Source organism: Sinocyclocheilus anshuiensis, unplaced genomic scaffold, assembly GCF_001515605.1.
Source record: "Sinocyclocheilus anshuiensis isolate Anshui unplaced genomic scaffold, SAMN03320099.WGS_v1.1 scaffold942, whole genome shotgun sequence".
NCBI lineage: Eukaryota > Metazoa > Chordata > Actinopteri > Cypriniformes > Cyprinidae > Sinocyclocheilus > Sinocyclocheilus anshuiensis.
Genome location: NW_015536531.1, coordinates 700964 through 719648, shown reverse-complemented (window position 1 = coordinate 719648; position 18685 = coordinate 700964). Strand labels below are relative to the sequence as shown.

The window sequence follows — 18685 nt, the reverse complement described above, 5'->3', positions numbered from 1 at the left end:
ATGGGGATCAGCTGAGAGTCAGCTGATGCGAGCTTGACTAACGTGACCTGCCAGAACTAACGCTACGCTTGATGTTGATTTAGAAACAAGTTCAACTGTCAATATCCTACAAATATAGGATAAGTCAAAGAACATTATTAGGATTCATGAGAGTAATTTATGGTTACTGTTGACATAGTTCATGTCAGTGAAACAGATACGTTCTGTTTATTGAGTCGGGCTAATATTTGACCAAGATCTTTAGCGCTCTCCGATGCGCTGTACTGTTCTGCCTTGGCGCGTGTGGTCACGCAGAGCAGTGCGGTTGTCAATTACGAGTCATCATCACACTGTTCTGTCACCCTCTCCTTCACACTTCCTCTGCTCAGCTGGAATGGCAGCGTCCTCGGCCATTTATAATGACATCATGTGGGTTGATTTATTCCTTGTCAGATTCACCTTTGCTAGTGGCTGCCTACTGGTGCTCAAAGTCAATGCAAAGTACACATAGCACGTTTTGCCATGCCATACTACTGTTGTTGTTGTTTTTGCTTTCGCCGTATCCTTTGCTTCTGTTTCGTTTCTCTCTCCCTCTCATTCTCTCAGGCTTTTTGTCATTTCCATTAAGGTCTCTGCATTGCTTGTGTTCTGGGATTGCATTATTAGTAGTGTTTACTAGTCTGAGCACTCTGCTTTTAATGCTCAAGGGATTGTTGAGTTTGAGATTAATTTTGTGTTTGCACATGAGCAATATTGGTTTCTAGGCAGTTGATGCAAGAGATGTGGATGAACCTGTTTTTAATTACATCATTTTAGGTTAAAGGGATAGTTTATCCAAAAATGAACCTTTGGTCATCATTTACTCACCCTAATGTTGCTGCTAATTAGTGTTAATTTAATTAACGAAAAGTATGACGAAAAATGTTGATTGACAAGCTTTTTTCGCATGACTAAGACGAGACGATGACGAGACGACAATAAGGTCATTAAATGATAACCGTGACTATATCAACATGCAATATCTTTGATGAAAAAAGATAATACTAAAATGTGTCATAAATGTATCAATGAACATTTATTATTATTGTCCATGTTGAAAACAGTTGTGGTGCTGCTTAATAGTTTTGTAGAAACCATGATGCATTTTTTCAGGATTCTTTTGTAAATATCTTAACTGATCTATTTAATCCATCCTTAATGCTGAATAAAAGTGTTGCTTTCCTTAAAAAAATCTTACTGGACCCAAACTTTTGAATGGTAGTGCATCTTAGGTTCTGTAACTGGTCCCCTAATTACTTTTTTTTTCACTTTTGTCTTCATTAGCTCATTTTATAGGGCCCTGTTTATAAATTATTTTTAAAACTAAAAATATCCCATGTATTCTCTCTATTTATATTGGGTCATAAAGGCAACGTATAATAATTATAAAAGAATCAGCAAAATGGTGTTTAAAGTGGTTGTAGATGCAAAATAGCATGTCACACCGCAGCATGCCAACTACCCATCTGCATGTGTCCTCTGGAGTGTAATGATCTAGTTGATGGACCTGAAGAATAAAAAAATAATCAAATTCATGCCTCCCCTAATGTCTATGTATAACGTAGCTGTACATGTCCATTAGTTTTGCTAATAAACAATTTGACGCATGTAGCAAAAAGCTGGCTTTTTTTCAAAAGATGCACAGGCTTGAAAGAAAAAAGTCTCTATCCATTTGACTTCCGATGATCATTATTTCCCAGCATCTGTCACATTTCATATTTACCTTTATCAGCAGAAAGCATTTAATTCATTAACTCTAAAAGAGAAATAACAGCATGCGTGTCATTTGCACTATAGAGAGGACGCCTTGTACTATCCTTGATGACTTCCCAACTGAAAGCACACCTGGCACTGCAAAGAGAAAGAGAGAGAGTCAAAAACAAGAGAAGGGGCAGAAAACTAATTAACAGCTGTGTCCGGTGGGACGAAGCTGCTGTAATAAGATAAGCTTTACAGGAGAAATCAAGGATGGGACCCTAGCGAACAGAGGTTAGCTGTGTGAAGCGATTGCGGGGACGCCCGTTCTGTGCTTTCGTGCATCTGTGTGGAGCTGTGTTTTGTGCCTGCAGTGGGTGGTGATTGACTCATCTGTTCTGATCATGATGGAGGAGTCTGGCCTCTTGGCTAACTCATTATATTCTCTCTCTACACGGCCTCTGCACATCCTTTTTTGTTCGCCAACTGTTGTTCTGCAGTTTATTTGTTCTGTTTAACATGCCGCTTTTCCCCTACGTGCTCATCCATCATGTTGTCTCGCCTGGTCACCTGTCGACGCAAGCGCCGCGCAACGCTCTGTGGGCTCATGGCCGCTTTGGCTAGTGACATTTCCAGGATGCGACGGGCATGGGAAGTCTTAGCCCGACAATCCTAAATGAGAGGGTTTGGAGTGCACGCAAGCTAACGGAGACACTGCCAGCCAAGCATATTAGGCAGCGCTTCAGTGCCTAACCCTGGAACGGGCATTCACTGCGGGGGTCTGGCGTGTTTATGGATCCCCTAGGAATGAGATTGCTTACCCTTGCTTTTTATAGCCTTCACGTACTATATTAACACTCTTTGAGGCTGTGAACGTGGACAGAGCAATAAAAACGATGATTCTGAATATTTCTTTTTTTGTCATTTCTAGTAAAAAAATTTGAACAGTGTAACCCACAACTGGGATTCTTAAATGTGCGTTGTTTAACGCAAGGTTTGGTGGATAACAGGCTTTCAGACTGATTGCTTGTTATTTCCTTTCATTCTGTTCAAAATTATAGTGGCAACAAATATGCCAAATGAAGAAATTCGATAAGAAGCCAAGCATTAGCACTGTTTAAACCTGGTATAAAGATCTTCTGTGGTCACTTGTGATCTAATTTCAAGGAGAAGATTTCTTGACTACTATGTCAGTGTGTTATTGTATCCTGATAAAGCACAAACAACGTACATTACTGCTTCAAAATATACTTTTGAAAATAAATAAAATGGGAATCTTCTCGCTAACATTTAGTGGAAGGCTTGCTATTTTGGTCACTGCATGTTGATATAAAGCAAACCAAAAGTCCTTTGCATGTAGATGTAAGAGCCTTTCCATGTAGCTGTCAAAAGTTTAAACCCTTGTGAATGATTGACAGGTAAGTAGGCGGCCCTAGTATGTTATGGGACAGCATGTATTTAACAGTGTGCTTAAATCAGCCGATATTAGTTTTTTTTATTATTATTTATTTATCAGTATTGGCCAATATGGAGTATTTCTCATTTTCCCTATTTTTTACATTTGGATTATGTTCAGTGGCATCTAATGCATATTTAAAGTAAGTCTTTAAAAACAAATAAAGTAACACTGTTAAATGTTATCATTAGCAAACTGTACATTCATGCTGTACATTACAAAAATATAATAATAAATAGTATACATTTATTATAAGCTGTTTCTCTGCAGTGAAATGAAAATAACTACTGGCTGGTATCGGCCATAATTATAATATTGGTGCATTCCTAATCGAACCTGATATTATTACAGTAACATTACTTTATAGTAGTTACTTTAGTTAGTCCATTTGGTAATTTTTGGTTGCAGTGTAGCTGGGAAAGATATACAACCCCATGAAGATTTCTGCATATTCACAAATTCAGTATAAAAATTCTGTCTTTTGCTCTGATATGCAGCCATGTCCTCAAGGATTATTAAAGCCACTAGAGCACTGGACTCACAGCAGCAGTAAAGGCCAGCATGAACAACCCTAATGTTTCTATGACCTAATTTTTCACTATACAGCCTACGTACTTCAAGTTTAACGAACCCTCTTAACATTTTTTCTGTGCTTATGGCACTTAACACGCTGTTGTAAAAGTCATCCTAACTTAGATGACATATAAGGTTACACCTCTGCAGTGCTGCAAGTTGCTTCAGCTTTCTGTTTAGAGGATGTTATACAGCACTTTGTAGAAACGTTGTATAACAATTCATCTTTAATTAAAGGGATTTCAGAGTTTACTTTAATGGGAATTAAGTGTCTTTAAAGATATTGTTTGTAGCACTACCTTTAGCTCCCAGGCTAGAGGAGAAATAGAAGCCTCTTTTACTGCTATAGTCCAACATTGTTTAGTTCTCCAGCCGTGGGAAAGGCATTTACACATAAAGCTTCCAAATCCACATTATAGAAATCTAATTCCTCTCAATTCCAGATAGAAGACATAAACCAAATTTGGCTCCTAAAAGTGTGAAGTATACGAGATGTTTGGTGTGGAAAATACTCATATTGTTTCTCATTTCCAAAGCCCCTGTTAATTGTTTTTTGCTCCTGTAGCCCTGAAATCCAGTTCAGGAAATATTGCATTTCATATTCAAGGTTTCACAGAGTTAATTTCTTCATTTGAAGTTACAGCTGTTTTCTTATCACAAGTAAATGAATATCGTAATTTTCAATTGGTGCCCAATGTAAAATGGAGCCACAATGCACCTGTGGGATGACAGGTGACCCTCGGCCCCCGTTTTACCCCCAAGAACTTGTTGTAGCGTGTTTGAATTGCATTCATGCTGTAAGTGTGTCATCATATCTCTGCAATGTTTCAACAGCATTGTGAGAATCTCTCTATTGATCATACTTTCCATGTAGTGCTGAGATGAAGCCTTTTACCTTGGGCTGCTTCTGGGACTTTGTTCCAAGTTACTTGCTCACTCTAACTTGAATATGCTTGCACTACTTTCGTTTTTAAATAAACTAAGTACAAACACAAATATAAAGGTGAAATATGCAGTTTTTTGGTTGTTAAAGTATGTACTCCTAGACTATTTTAATGTGGTTTCCCAAACTGGGATTCGTGAGGGAACTGCAGGGGGTTTGTGAGTTGATGTATATATACATCTATATATATATTGACTGTATATATATATCTTACCTGCATGCCATATACTCTGACATAAAATGACAAGGTACACATGAAAATGTTTAAATTGTAAAATCACAAGGGTGACTTCAAGTAAATATTTTATTATTGTAAACATTTTCTTTTATATAATCCCTGTCCTAAAGTATGATTTCTTAAAAAGTGTAAATGTTTTTAAAACATTACTGTTTATGTGAGCAGTTTAATATGTAAATTTCTAGTTTGATCAAAGACGTTTGGGGATGAACTGCCTATAAAAAGTGTGGAATTGACTGCTTTATGTGCATACTTTTACAAATTCATCCAGTCGACTGGTGGCTGATGCATTTTGCCAGCAAAACTGAAAACCATTTTATCGTTTTGGCCAGCACTATTCTGATTGGCTGATTTTACACAAGGGCATACAAGGAGCATACTTTTACAAATTCATCCAGTCGACTGGTGGCTGATGCATTTTGCCAGCAAAACTGAAAACCATTTTATCATTTTGGCAAGCACTATTCTGATTGGCTGATTTTACACAAGGGCATACAAGGCTTTTAATCAGTCCATCTGAAAACAATGCTGTCTTGTGTACTGGAGTAGCCAAGGTTTGCATGGTTACTAACATCTCTGAAAGTTGATTTTTGTTTATTAAGCACCTAGTAGCAATTTTAATTCAAAATATCATATTTTGAAAGATTTTCTTGACTACAATCAATGAAGTCAGTGGGGTTGAATGTTTTGTTCTCCATTGAGTTACCATGTATGGACAAAAACATTCATTAAAAGGTCTTCTTTTGTGTTCCACTGAAGACATATAAGTTCTAGAAATAAATTCCACTGACCCTGGTCGTGTGAGGACAAATAATGATTCTATTCTGTTCTATTCACAGAGTCTGACAGAGTCTGAAATCTCAGGTCAGGGCCGCCCTCTGCTTCAATCTCTTCTGCAAACTCACTTATAGTGCTGCTTCAGTAGTGAACTCAGCAGGGCGCACTTATATCTCTTCCCCCACATGACTTCCTCTTTTCCCCTCTGGTGTCAAATCCCATACTGTTCCCCCTCGCAATTCTCTCTCTGATAACTCATTCATTCTCATTCTTATACAGATCAGTAGCAGGCACTTGTCTTCTGAATTTGTTTACACCTTTTATAGTGTTACACTATAAAAAAGGAAATAATACTATAATGTTGTTGTATGTTTATATGAACGTACTAGTTTATAGAACTTACATACACTACCATTTAAACGTTTGGGGTCAGTAAGATTTTTGTTTTCTTTTATTCAGCAAGGATGCATTAATTTGATCAAAAGCGACAGACATTTATAATGTTAGAAGATATTTTAATTTCAAATAAAAGCTGGGTTTTTTTTCAACTTTCCATTGATGAAAAAATCCTGAATCCTGAAAAAAAAAAGCATCACAGTTTTTACAAAAATATTAAGCAGCACAACTGTTTTCAGCCTTGATAATACAGTGAAGATTGATTGAAGAAAAAATATAACTGATTTTAATGGCTGCTGAAAAATCATCTTTGCCATCACAGGAAGAAATTACATTTTTAAATCTATTCAAATAAAAGTAATTTAAAAAATTGCTAATATTTCACATTATTGTAGTTTTATTGTATTATTAATCAATAAATGCAGCATTGTTGAGCATAAAAGGTGGTATTCGAGTGGGTGAGTTGTTTACTAGTAATTTGTTCATCTATTTCCTCCAGTTTTGTTGATTTGTGGATATGATAGGTAGGTATTATATTAACAGGGTAATCAGCCAGTAGCAGCTCTCAAGTGGCTTTTCGCTTGTGTCTCGTCATCCCCACCTCACATGTATGCTTTGGGATCTCAGTGGGATCTCAAGGAAGGCAAAAGAGACATTGCTGCCTTCTAAGACATTGGCCACTTTTGGACAGTGTCACTTCCAAGCAATGAATAGTTTCTGCATTACTCAGTCACATATTTTGTAATATTTGTTATATTTTGGTTATATTTGTTATGTTTGGCCTCCATTGGGAAAACGCAATTGATACAGATACACAAATGCACACATACACCCCTTGCATGCTAATACAACATCAAGGCCTCCACACACAGTAAAGATTCAAGGACACACTTCCGTTCTACACTTTCATGCACACAGTTTCACACTGATACGCACACACTGCTGATATGTTTCTCTTTCAGTCTGTGATGTAAATCAGTGTTTCCCAACCGGGGTGCCGTCTGTCGAGAGCAGGGCACCACAATTACCCCACTGTAAAATTAAAAAAACACTGAGTGAGCAAAAATTTGTGAGATAGTTATAATGGTAATTAAACAATGTTTACATATGTATAAAAGCCTACATTAAAATCTGTCATATAAATTGGTCTCTTCATTAGAAATTAGCCTACTGATTGCCACCATTGATGGACAACGTTTTGTTAATAATATTAAAAATATCTGTATGACATTATATTATGCAGTTCTTCCCTGTTGTACCGAATATCTATACTTTTCAAACTATCATATCGAAGTTAGAAATTCAAATATTGTGACAAAATTAATTTTGTAGGGTGCCACAAGTTTGTTAAAATTTCCAAAGGGTGCCGCGACTAAAAAAGGTTGGGAAACACTGATGTAAATAACAGTAGGCCACCTTTTCACTCTATGAATTGTTTGTGCAGAGAGACAGTGTGCTAGGATACAGTTTTACATTTACAGTACCATAACAAGAATAAATTAATCTCCATTGCAGCAAAGTATTTGTGTCTGTACTGTAGCAAACAGCACTCGGCAGTCATCAAACTGGCCTGTGGGCTAATTCAAAGAGTTGCACGACATCGACGCGTGGCCATTCTCTGGAAATATGCAATTTACATTTCACCGGATGAAGCATCTAGAGGTACAATGTCCTTGGGATTATGTGTGGGCTAATGTTAGCATAAAATCTTATTTACAAACGAAGCTCATTGCCATTAGTGTGCATTATGACAAAATAAGTCTTGTGTGAAGTCTTATTACCAGGGGCACGCTGGAGCGGTTACTCTGATGAAAGCGATTCATATTTTGAGTGCGCAGGTATACGTGTATGTGCATATAGTTTGTTATTGCAGCTTCCAATCTCTCGCTCTTTTTTTTGCGTTCGAACTCAAGTAAACGTCCATTTTTTCAGTCTCTGCTGTTAAAAAAAGGAAGAAACTGAAGCAAATGTCAACAGGGGATTTGTTATATCACAGTTCTAAACTGCACTAGAAATGCAGCGGACACAAACTGACATTAAAGGATTAGTTCACCCAGCAATGAAAATTTGCTGAATATTTACTCACCCTCAGGCCATCCAAGATGTAGATGAGTTTGTTTCTTCATCTGAACAGATTTAGAGAAATTTAACATTACACTTTTTCACCAATGGTTCCTCTGCAGTGATTGGGTGCCATCCAAACAGCTGATAAAAACATCACAATAATCCACAAGTAATCCACATGACTCCAATCCATCAATTAACATCTTGTGAAACAAAAAGCTGCATCTTTGTAAGAAACAAATCCATCATTGAAATGTTTTAAGCTTCAAACCTTTGCTTCTAGCTAAAATATCAATCCTCTATCCATAGTATTGCTTTCTCCAGTGAAAAAGTCATCTTGTCTGAATGAGGAGAGAAAAATGCACAGATCAAGCACCGTTTACAAGCGAAAACAGTTCTAAACAAATATGTCGGTGGATTTTGATGTGAGAGGACAGCAAGGGATGGACTTCTTCACTGAAGGGAGTGTTAGTATGGATTATAGACTCCTATTTTGACCAGAAACAACTGTTAAAAGTTAAAACACCCTAATGATGCATGTGTTTCACACGCAGCTTTTCACTTCACAGGATATTAATAGATGGACTGGAGTCATGTGGATTATTGTGATGTTTTTCTCAGCTGTTTGGACTCTCATTTTGACGGCACCCATTCACTGCAGAGGGTCCACTGGTGAGCAAGTGATGTAATGCTACATTTTCCAAATCTGGTCAGATGAAGAAACATACTTGAATGACCTGAGGGCAAGTATATTTTCAGCAAATCTTAATTTTTGGGTGAACTATCCCTTCAAATGCACATGGGGAGCATTTATGAAATGCCAGTTTGCAACACTTGAATGCATTTGTAGACGGGTTAGCCTATATTTAGTGATCCTGTGTCACTCATAACTTACAATAAAGAGAGTTGACAATGTTTTAACGTGCTTAACCATAGCATGTTTCCCAATGGAGATATAGAATAGATGACGTTTCTATGTTTAGCATTTGCTGTACACGTAACTCGTGCATAGATATAAGCCTTGGTATGCATTAAGGAGAGTTTTTTAGATGTTCATAGATCAGCACAGCTTCACCTTTTGAACTTGTCCAGATGAACCTGCTGTGAGGAAAGTTTTGGTTTAATTCATGAAACCTTCTGTTTGAGATCAGCACATCTTCACCTTTGACATTGTTCATAATTAAACTGGCTATCCAAATAATTAGATTTCATAAACTTAGTATATTAACACTTGCAAAGAGTTCATTTATTAGCTTTCCTTAGGTTGCCCCCAAGTATGCACTGAGAACAAAACCATCATAATTTGTTTTAATTGCCATGTTTTGAATTGCAAATCAGCCTTTTTTTCCCCCTTAGATATCTTCGATCAAATACTAACGAGGTTCTTATTTACACAAAACATAATTTACTTTCTCCCATGTGGAGTTGATGTAGCTCAGTGTACAAAAAGGTGTTTAGGTTAGAATTTGCATAAGCGCAGAATGTCTTGTTCTCTTCATATCACCCCCCCATCCTCCCGTCATCCCCAACTTTTTCTATGCTCGTCTTTATACAACAAGATTTGCTGAACGATGTCATGAATGAGAAGTGAGCCCAGTTGCCATAGCAACAAGCCATTTTACCTCCGACCGGCAACATATATTACAATGGAGAGCAAAAAAGCTAGAACAAATGAGGCAAAAGTACTTTCGATGAGAGCAGGTGAATTGGGATGTTTTTACTTTGTGCTATATTTGAATCGCAAAGACAGCTGTTATTTAGCGAGTGTAGCACACACCTTGTGTAACCAGCAAGTTCCAGTGCCCATAGAGAGATTATTTGACCTTTCCTTTTATTCATAAGAACAGCGATGGTGAGTGCTGATGTAGCAGTGCTGCAGAACATCATGTAGATTTTCATTTAGTCTATGAATTTCAGTGCTGATATCGTAAGTGGAGTTTGTTTTTTCTGTGTTCGCCACTGGATTACTGGGGCAGCTCCTCTTGAAAGGTTAACACAGATGTGTGTGGGGGTTTTTTAATTAACCTCGCGGTTTGAGGATAATGTTTCTCTGTTTCTCTGACCAAAAGAAGAGGCCTGTATTCCTCTCTCTGATGATGGTATTTGAATAAAGGTCATGTTCAGAGGAAGGGAAATGTCAGGTTTGTATGTAAAGCAGAATAGCCAAAAATGCCTTAAATTATGCTGTGTGCTCAAATGCGAGTGGCGTAATTGTGCTCGGTTTGATTCGCAATCAGAATTTGTTGCCAAACTGCAACAGACCCAAGATTTATGAAAGGGGAAAATATATGCGGTTCAGAGAACAGATGGTTTACAGAAAAACCAGGAGGTAAACTCGAGCACTGTATTCAGAATTCTTAAACTATGATAATGAGTTGAAGAAGAAAATTACTTTATAAAAATATAATAATGCTTCTCTCGCGACCCCAGAGAAAGCCTTTGGCGTCGAGTCCCCACTGATTGTGAAACTTTGTTTTTTCCTTCTGCAGTTGGTGGCTTTGCCACATGTGTCTCAGAGTAGTGTTGTGATGAACCCTGTCGCGATGTGTGTCCTCACACAGAATAGATTACTGGCCTGAAGAGAAGTATCATATGCTGTGCTGTTTTGCCAGTACTGTAGATGTTTAAAAGGATAAAAATCTGTCATTATTTACTCACAACAATGTCATTACAAACTTCTAGTACTCATAATGAGATTTCTTGTACTATATTTGGATATATGTAATATTAAATATTATGTACTATATTTGAATATATGTAATATTAAATGATCGTGATTAGCTAGCTGCTGCAGCAGAGAATATTATCAGTGATTAATGATTTATTTCATCACAAAAAGCTATAATATGTCTTCAGAAGATGTGGAATATAGTGTTTGTAATATACATGGTACCATTCAAATGTAGTTGTTTTTTAAAAAGTCTCATGCTCACCGCACCATTTATTTGATCAAAAATACAGTAAAAACTAAAAGTAATATTGTGAAATATTATTACATTTTAAAATAAATAATATTTTAATATACTTTAAAATGTAATTTATTTCTGTGATGACAAAGCTGAATTTTCAGCAGCCATTACTCCAGTCTTCAGTGTCACATGACACTCAGAAATCATTTTAATATGCTAATTTGGAGCTCAGAAAAAAATCTTATTATTATCAATATTGAAAACGGATTAATTTATTTATTTTGGAAACCATGATACAGTTTTTTTCAGGATTCTTGAAAGTTTGAAAGAATTGTATTAACTTCAAACTCAAATCTCAAATCAAATCTTGGTCACTATTCACATTTGTTAAATGGAAAAAGTGCAGCTTGAACATTTGAGTCCTACAGAAGTCAGAATATCATAAAGGTTTGGAACAATATGAGAAATTAGTAAATAATGAAAGAAAGTGTGAAAAAAAATTGTGATGAACTGTTCCATTAGTCATGCCATATAACAGTTAAAAAGTATAAAGCTGAGCTTAATTTCAGTCATTTGCACATGGACACAAGTATTGACATTCTGCAGCGAGAAGGATCATTTTTCAAATTCCACAGATTTAAGTTGGATATTATATCAGTGGCACCAAAGTTGAAGTATTTCGTCAGAGCTGGTTGGTTCTTAAAGGTTGTTTTGTCAGCCCATGTGTGCTCTCTCCACCCTGTGTTCTTCACACTCTCCCTCAGTGTGAGGGCTGTATGCTTCGGTATTGGCCCCTCACATCCACAACAAGGTTTAGAGTGTTTTGCTCAAGGTTATTTAAGATTTAAGGTTAAGATTTGAGGGCTGTGTTGGAAGAAACAGAAGGTCCCCGGAGCTGTGCACACTGAACCACATGAAAAAAGCAGATGCATTTCAGTTCTTTAATGACCCAATATGGTGTTGAAGGATGCTCCATGTCAAGTGTTTAGCTCTAGTGTAAAAAAAAAACTTGACATTGGGTTTTTCTTGTTTTGTTTGGAGGTTAAGAGTCAGTTTTTTTGGCATGCAAAAATTATCTTCTGTGATTCCCTTCAGCGGGGTTTAATTGAGTTTTTGGTTTAGCAGCTTTACATAGATAAGATCAAATACTGCTGAAAGCCATCTGTGATAATACCACTTATGAATGTATTGATTTTTTTCTCTCTCTTTTTAAAGAGGAGAGACTTTAAAATAAGCTGTTGTTGTATGATGCATTGCAGGAGGAAGGTGCTTTGGGGAAGAACAGTCTATCTTTTCTTATATGTGCTTGCACCAATGCTTTTCCCCTCTACAAGATCTGCAGGCATGGAATTAGAAATCTCACAGAAGCAATAAACAGTAATTGGATTTGGCGATGGAAATCTCGTTACCAGGAGAGAGAGAGACCCTGATGGGAACACTGGCAACTTCTCAGGGCTATTGCTGCCACCCTCCCCTCCTCTCTCTTGCCCCACTGATTTAACCAATCATCTTGTATTTGAATCCAGTGAGACCCGCGGTGACGAGGCTGACTGTCGGGGGAGTCTGTGTATGGCTGTCAGTCAGCAAAGCTCTGAGACAGTATTCATGAGGCCAAGATCAACAGCCACCACTTCCATCGTTGTGTATCTACAGCCTGCCTAATTGTTGTCACGTGGCAAAAGTTCAAGTTTGCAAATGTTCACAATTAATCTGATGGCCAAAAGATCTCAACGATCCATGAAAATAATGACTGACCCATAGTAATGATAATTCTAGTAATAACCCGTCTCTCGTTGGTTGGACAAACAGCCATTTTAAAACAGATTGCAAATCCATTTGGTGCTGCACTGAAGCCAGTATGACGTAAAATTGACATTTAAATACTTGTATTAATGTTTAAGGTCCTGTTGTTTCATTATTTATTGATGCACATATTTTTTAAGGAATTTTTTATTTTTTATTTTAGGAATACATTCACTTTATTACCATACAAAAGTTTGGGGGTCGGTAAAACATTTTTATGTTTCTGAAAGACGCCTCTTATGATCACTAATGCTGCATTTATTTGATCAAAAATACAGTAAATATAGTAATATTGTGAAACAGTATTGCAATTTTTACTGTTTTCTATTTTAATATAATTTAAAGTAATAAAAATTACTCCAGTCTTCAGTGTCACATGATCTTTCAGAAATCATTCTAATGTGCTGATTTGGTGCTCAAGAAACATTTATTATTAATATCAACGTTGAAAACAGTTGTGCTGCTTAATATCTTTTTGTGGAAACCATGATAAATTTTTTCAGGATTCTTTAATAAATATAAAGTTAAAAAGGACAGAATTTGAAATTGCAAAATACATTTTTTTATATAAAAAATGTGTCGATTTAATGCATCGTTGCTCAATCAAATTTCATTTATTTATTTATTTCATTCAAAAAAAAAAGCAGTGTATGTCAGATTATGGAAGAAAAATGGGTTTTAAGCGTCTTTTCATATTGACTTGATGCTCACAATTTGTGTACTTTCCTACAAAACAACTTTTGTGTTTACTCACTGGAAATGAAAACTTTTAATCCTAAATATTTGTAATGAATGATGTATGAGGTCTTTGAGTTGCTGAGTTGACATGAGACTATAGACAAATAAAAGCTCAGGGTATTCATAAACACTTTCACAACTTTCAGATTCTCTGTGATTAGTTTACTGCCCGGCAGTTCACTTCAGGAGATCCAGGAAGATTTCATATAGGTGCTGGATTTTAATTAGATATGCCCTTTCTTTTACCACCACAATAATGACACGAGGCATCAGCTGAAATCCATTTATGCTTTCCTTCAAGCCCGAGCTGAAGGAATGAACTGACTTCTTCTAATATTGCATAATAATTCAACTTGCTGTAAGAAGTTAATTGAGAGGGTCAGGGAGCTAAAATGCCTTGTCAAAATCAATTAGCCAGCTCACATATTTCACTAAAAATTCAATAATGTTTATTTTTTGCCCATTCAGGAACTTTTTGTGATTGTCACCTAATGCGCTTTCTTTCCACAGTGAAAAGCATCATTGTTTGAAAATGTCACCTCTGCTGTGTGTAGGTGTTTGTTTAGAGAATTTGTACTGATTTGCATCAGACAAGTGGGGCCATCTCAGGAAGCGCCAGTGCATTTTGATCAATGCCATTGGCCGGTGCCATTGTAATCAGAAAAGTTCAATTTGAAATAAAGACTGTGTTCTTAACTTAAAGAGTACAGACAGAGAAAAATACTAAGAGAGAAAGAGACTTTATATCATAATAGCTCTGTGAGACATTAAAATGGCTACAGAAATAAGCTGGTCAGCTCGTTTCAATATTATGCTCAGTATGTGTTGCATTATAATATTTTTTTTTTATTTTTATTAATAGTACAGACTGAGACATCATATCATGATGTATGGTTTTTGTTCCCTAGTTCCCTAGAGACTGTTATTAAAAGGACCTTTTGGGGTCACATTACTTGTGTGTGCTCTCTTGATGCTTAATCATAAGGTGTTGAAATAAAGAACTTGTAATTATGCTCTTTTCCTCAGACGGGCCATCAGAGATGGTGGGAGCAAGAAATCCCAACAGAAGACAACATCCAGAAAGGAGAACTACTCACCTACAACCTCACGGAACTCATTAAACCCGAGGCCTACCAGGTCCGCCTCACACCGATAACACGGTTCGGAGAGGGGGATTCAACGGAAAGGATCATTCGCTACAGTGGTAAGAAAAAGCTTCTTTGATTATGGTCATGTTTGTTTTTACTGTTCTCAGGTTTTTTTTTTATTACGTGAAAGTACCATGGCATGGTTAGAACTTAGGCCTCAAAAAACTGTATGTTCCAAGAAAGAAAGTCTCTTAAGTACTGTGGGGCCAAAAATAGGGATGCACAATATATCTGTACCATATTAGTTATCAGTATTTGATTTATCTTTTTTTCATTTATCGATTTAGGTTGATATTCAATGTTTGTACATAATTTCCCACTATTTTTTCTTTGCCGTAGCCTAACTCTCACTTAAAGTTATTTAAAAAAAAATAATAATAATAATAATAATAAACAGTAAATCCTTAACAACACTTAATCTTTAAATCTCTTTAGTGAATCTCAAAATTAATATCCAGTTTTCATGCTGCACACATATGATGTTGATGCCTAAATTGATTTTAGTTTTTCTTATTATTTTTTTTTTTTTAACAAAATTGTTTAGAATCTTAATATAACCATGTGTCGGTTACAGTATCAGCCATAAAGTGAAATTCAAATTAATATCGTTGCATCCCTAGTAATAAAGTCCATAATATGGAAACTCTAGGATTTAAAATCATTTTGAAATAAAATGTGTGTCATTTTTATTACACTTTTCTTTTTAATCATTTTGCATTCAGTTTAGTTTTGTGTTGTGCATAATTTTTATTATTCAGTTAGAAAACTGCTACATTTTCACCAGTGATCTCAGACTTTTGGACCCCACTGACTGAGTGCAGTATATATATATATATCTGCTTGTGGAAATGCAAATATTTATCTGCTTGTGGAGAACATAGATAATAAACTAAGAATCATGTTAGTGTACTGATACTGACAGTGATGTGTGTCTGTGCACTGCCTGTCTTAAAGTCAAGGTCACTTATTAAAAATAATTACATTTTCCTTTCATTTAAGTTGGTTTGACAGCTCCAAATAATGTGCAAATGCCTCATCTTTTTATTGAAAAAGAACACTTCATTGATGTGACTCCTTTTAATATTTGTGTACAAATCTCTTAATCTAACAAATAACCAGAGGACAAAATTATTATTTTTTTTGATGTAATAGAGACCTCTGCTGGCTGTGTACGTCAAAAATGCACCTATTACTTATCTGTTGACATGCATTTTAATAGCAGGAAAATATCAGGAAGAATGAAATACAACTCACCACAAAGCCAAAAAGTTTTAATTAAAATGTACTTAATTGAAATAAATCTGTTGTCAATAAAAAAATGAAAGAATATAATTCTTTTGTGTTACAGTTGTATTCTTTCAATAAAGTTGCTATCAAAACACAAGTGGGTAATCCGTTTCTGTCAAAATTAGCTTTACATGTAAGATCAAACAGCAATATGAAAGAAATAAAGAACAGTCACAAATCAATAGAATAAAACTCGAAGCCGGCCAATACTATGTGAAATACTCCTCAGTTCCTGTCGCATGCCTGTGTCGCTGCTCGTGTTCGTAGGGGCCAAAAACAGATGGCCACTTCACTCACTTGAGCCACAAACAAAATAAAATAAAATTGAAAGCAGGTTCCTGTGTTTAAGATACCATCTCATACCTGCCTTCTCTCACTCTTTCATGTGCGTTCTCTCCTCTCGTCCTCATTGTTCGTCCCGCCCCTCTCTCGTCTCCTGATACCTGATTGGTTATCCTTCACAAAGCAGCCAATTACATTACAAAGAAATAAATTTAAAAAATGACAGGCCCAAACAGTTTAGGTTATCTCTGAGCACCTTTTTATACAGTAACTTACCTAATTTGATGCCATTGTAAACACAAACTTTATTTAAATACAAACCTGTAAAAGATTCCCACATGGGCTACATATTCATGTTATCTACTATTTTCTAAAATTGACCAGAGCTATAGATTGATCTTACTGTTTTGTTTTGTGCTACTTAAAGAGGTCAGTCAAGATGCAGGTAACGTATATCAAGTCTCCTAAACCCTACGTCTGTGGTGCCTGAACCCCTTCCCTTCTTTACTAGAAAACCAATCATAATGTGGCAGCTTTATGACCTCACCAATGGCTGAATGCACTTGGGCATATTCATTAACTGTGCACAGTGTTCTGTTATCAAGGTTGCACAACCCCAGTGTGATATTAGAGGCTCTTTAAAGGCTCTGTCTTCATTTTAAGCCTTTGCTTACGGGTAGTGGGCATGAAATACTGTGGAAAGTCGACATGTCCTGGGGTGTGACATGAGACTCCATTAGGGATGTTTTTACCCATTACAATAGTCCACTTACAGTTACTGCTATCATAAAAATACACTTTATATGTAGGGTTAAAATTCTACAAAAGACACATTTATGCGCTCCTATTCGATTGCGCTCCTAATGTTTAGCGCGCATGCGCACAGCAGCGCTCGTTGCTCTCGCGTACCTCGCCCACTCAGCAAAATTGATGTTTGCATTACTTTCTAACATTTACAGATGAAAAATATACCTGTGACATGTCAGTTATGCACTGAGGAAAACACAACGTCTCAAATGCATTAAACAGCACAGATATATTCGCTGTTTGTCATGGTGGATCGATTTGATCCATGATCGACATTAAGGTCTGCTTAAGAATAAGCGTGCACAAATTAGTGAGATTGTGTGAATTTAATTTGTCGTTAATGGAACCGCTTTAGCCCCGATTGATTTGTTAGGTTATTTCAAGTCAGGTTTTGGACTTTAATCCCAGTTTTTCCTCGGTCTCCGTGGTGTTGTGATTCGTCATATTCACGCAGCAGCAGCGATGATGAGAGCGCGCACTGGACAAACAGTTTAGAGAGGAGAAATCAATCTACTTATAAAATATTGGTCACTTTCTAAATAATAAAAGTATACCGCATCCACTAGTAATTATACATAAATAAATCGGTTTTTACCGATGCAAATATGTTAGAAACTATGCATCGCGATATAAATGACAACTTGTAGCCGATGCACACTTTTTAAACCGATGCATCGCATCGTTAACTTTTTATGCCGATGCACCGAGCGAATCGGGGAATCTTCCCATCCCTAGACTCCATCCAAAACTATTTTAAGTAAAGTGAAAGCTGTCAAGTGAATGCCCTTCACCCTCTGTATGGCATATACAATTAGGGATTTGCAAGAAAAGACCACAGAAGACCTATGCAGACCAGGTGCAATTTCAAAAGCAGAGAAAAAAATCTTCAAAAAATCATTTATTCTTCTATCTAATCATTATTTAATTTGCTCATTGGTCATAGATTATTCAGCAGCTTACCCATGTGATATGAAGCCCTATGGCTCTACACGGTCTTTGTGTCAGGTAATGGAAATACCAGTGCTAAAAAAATGTAAAATGTCTCATTCCATAACATCTCCCTCTCCGCTATTCCGTTTCCCCTGAAGTCATTTTGCCACAGGGCTCATGGGAAAAGACCATCTGTATTGAGCACTTTCATCAAAGAGTCCAGCTTTTCCCACTGTGACATTATGCATTTTAATTGGCTCAAATAGCCTGGAGAAGGTGATAGTACAATCACACCAGTCACAATCCATATCCCAGCTTTCATAATCATACACTGGTATTTAAGATGCATGTAAATGGTTGGAGAAGATCTCTGTGAGGATACCTTCTGTTGGTTTGCTAAAACTGCACATTTACATCTACATTTATGCATTTGGCAGAAGGTTAAATCCAAAGTGTCTTGCATAGCATTCAAGATACATTTTCTTTCAGTTCATTTAATGGCAATTAATTGTTTTATGTTAACGTATGAAATGAACTGCTGGGTGGGATTTTTGCTGAACAGGTTCTTTTTTTTTTTTCGCATATTATAGTCATATTTATTTATTATTCACTTTTAAATAA

The 18685-nt window shown here is 36.4% G+C and overlaps 1 protein-coding gene across 1 annotated transcript in view; it reads left to right on the top strand.

Moving 5' to 3' along the window:
• LOC107694857 (MAM domain-containing glycosylphosphatidylinositol anchor protein 2-like) overlaps positions 1 to 18685 on the top strand; it is a 159896-nt gene that overhangs the window by 118520 nt on the left and 22691 nt on the right. Inside the window, exon 11 of the mRNA XM_016494553.1 lies at positions 14637 to 14814. Coding sequence (XP_016350039.1) covers positions 14637 to 14814 — 178 coding nt within the window. The remainder of the gene's footprint in view (positions 1 to 14636; positions 14815 to 18685) is intronic.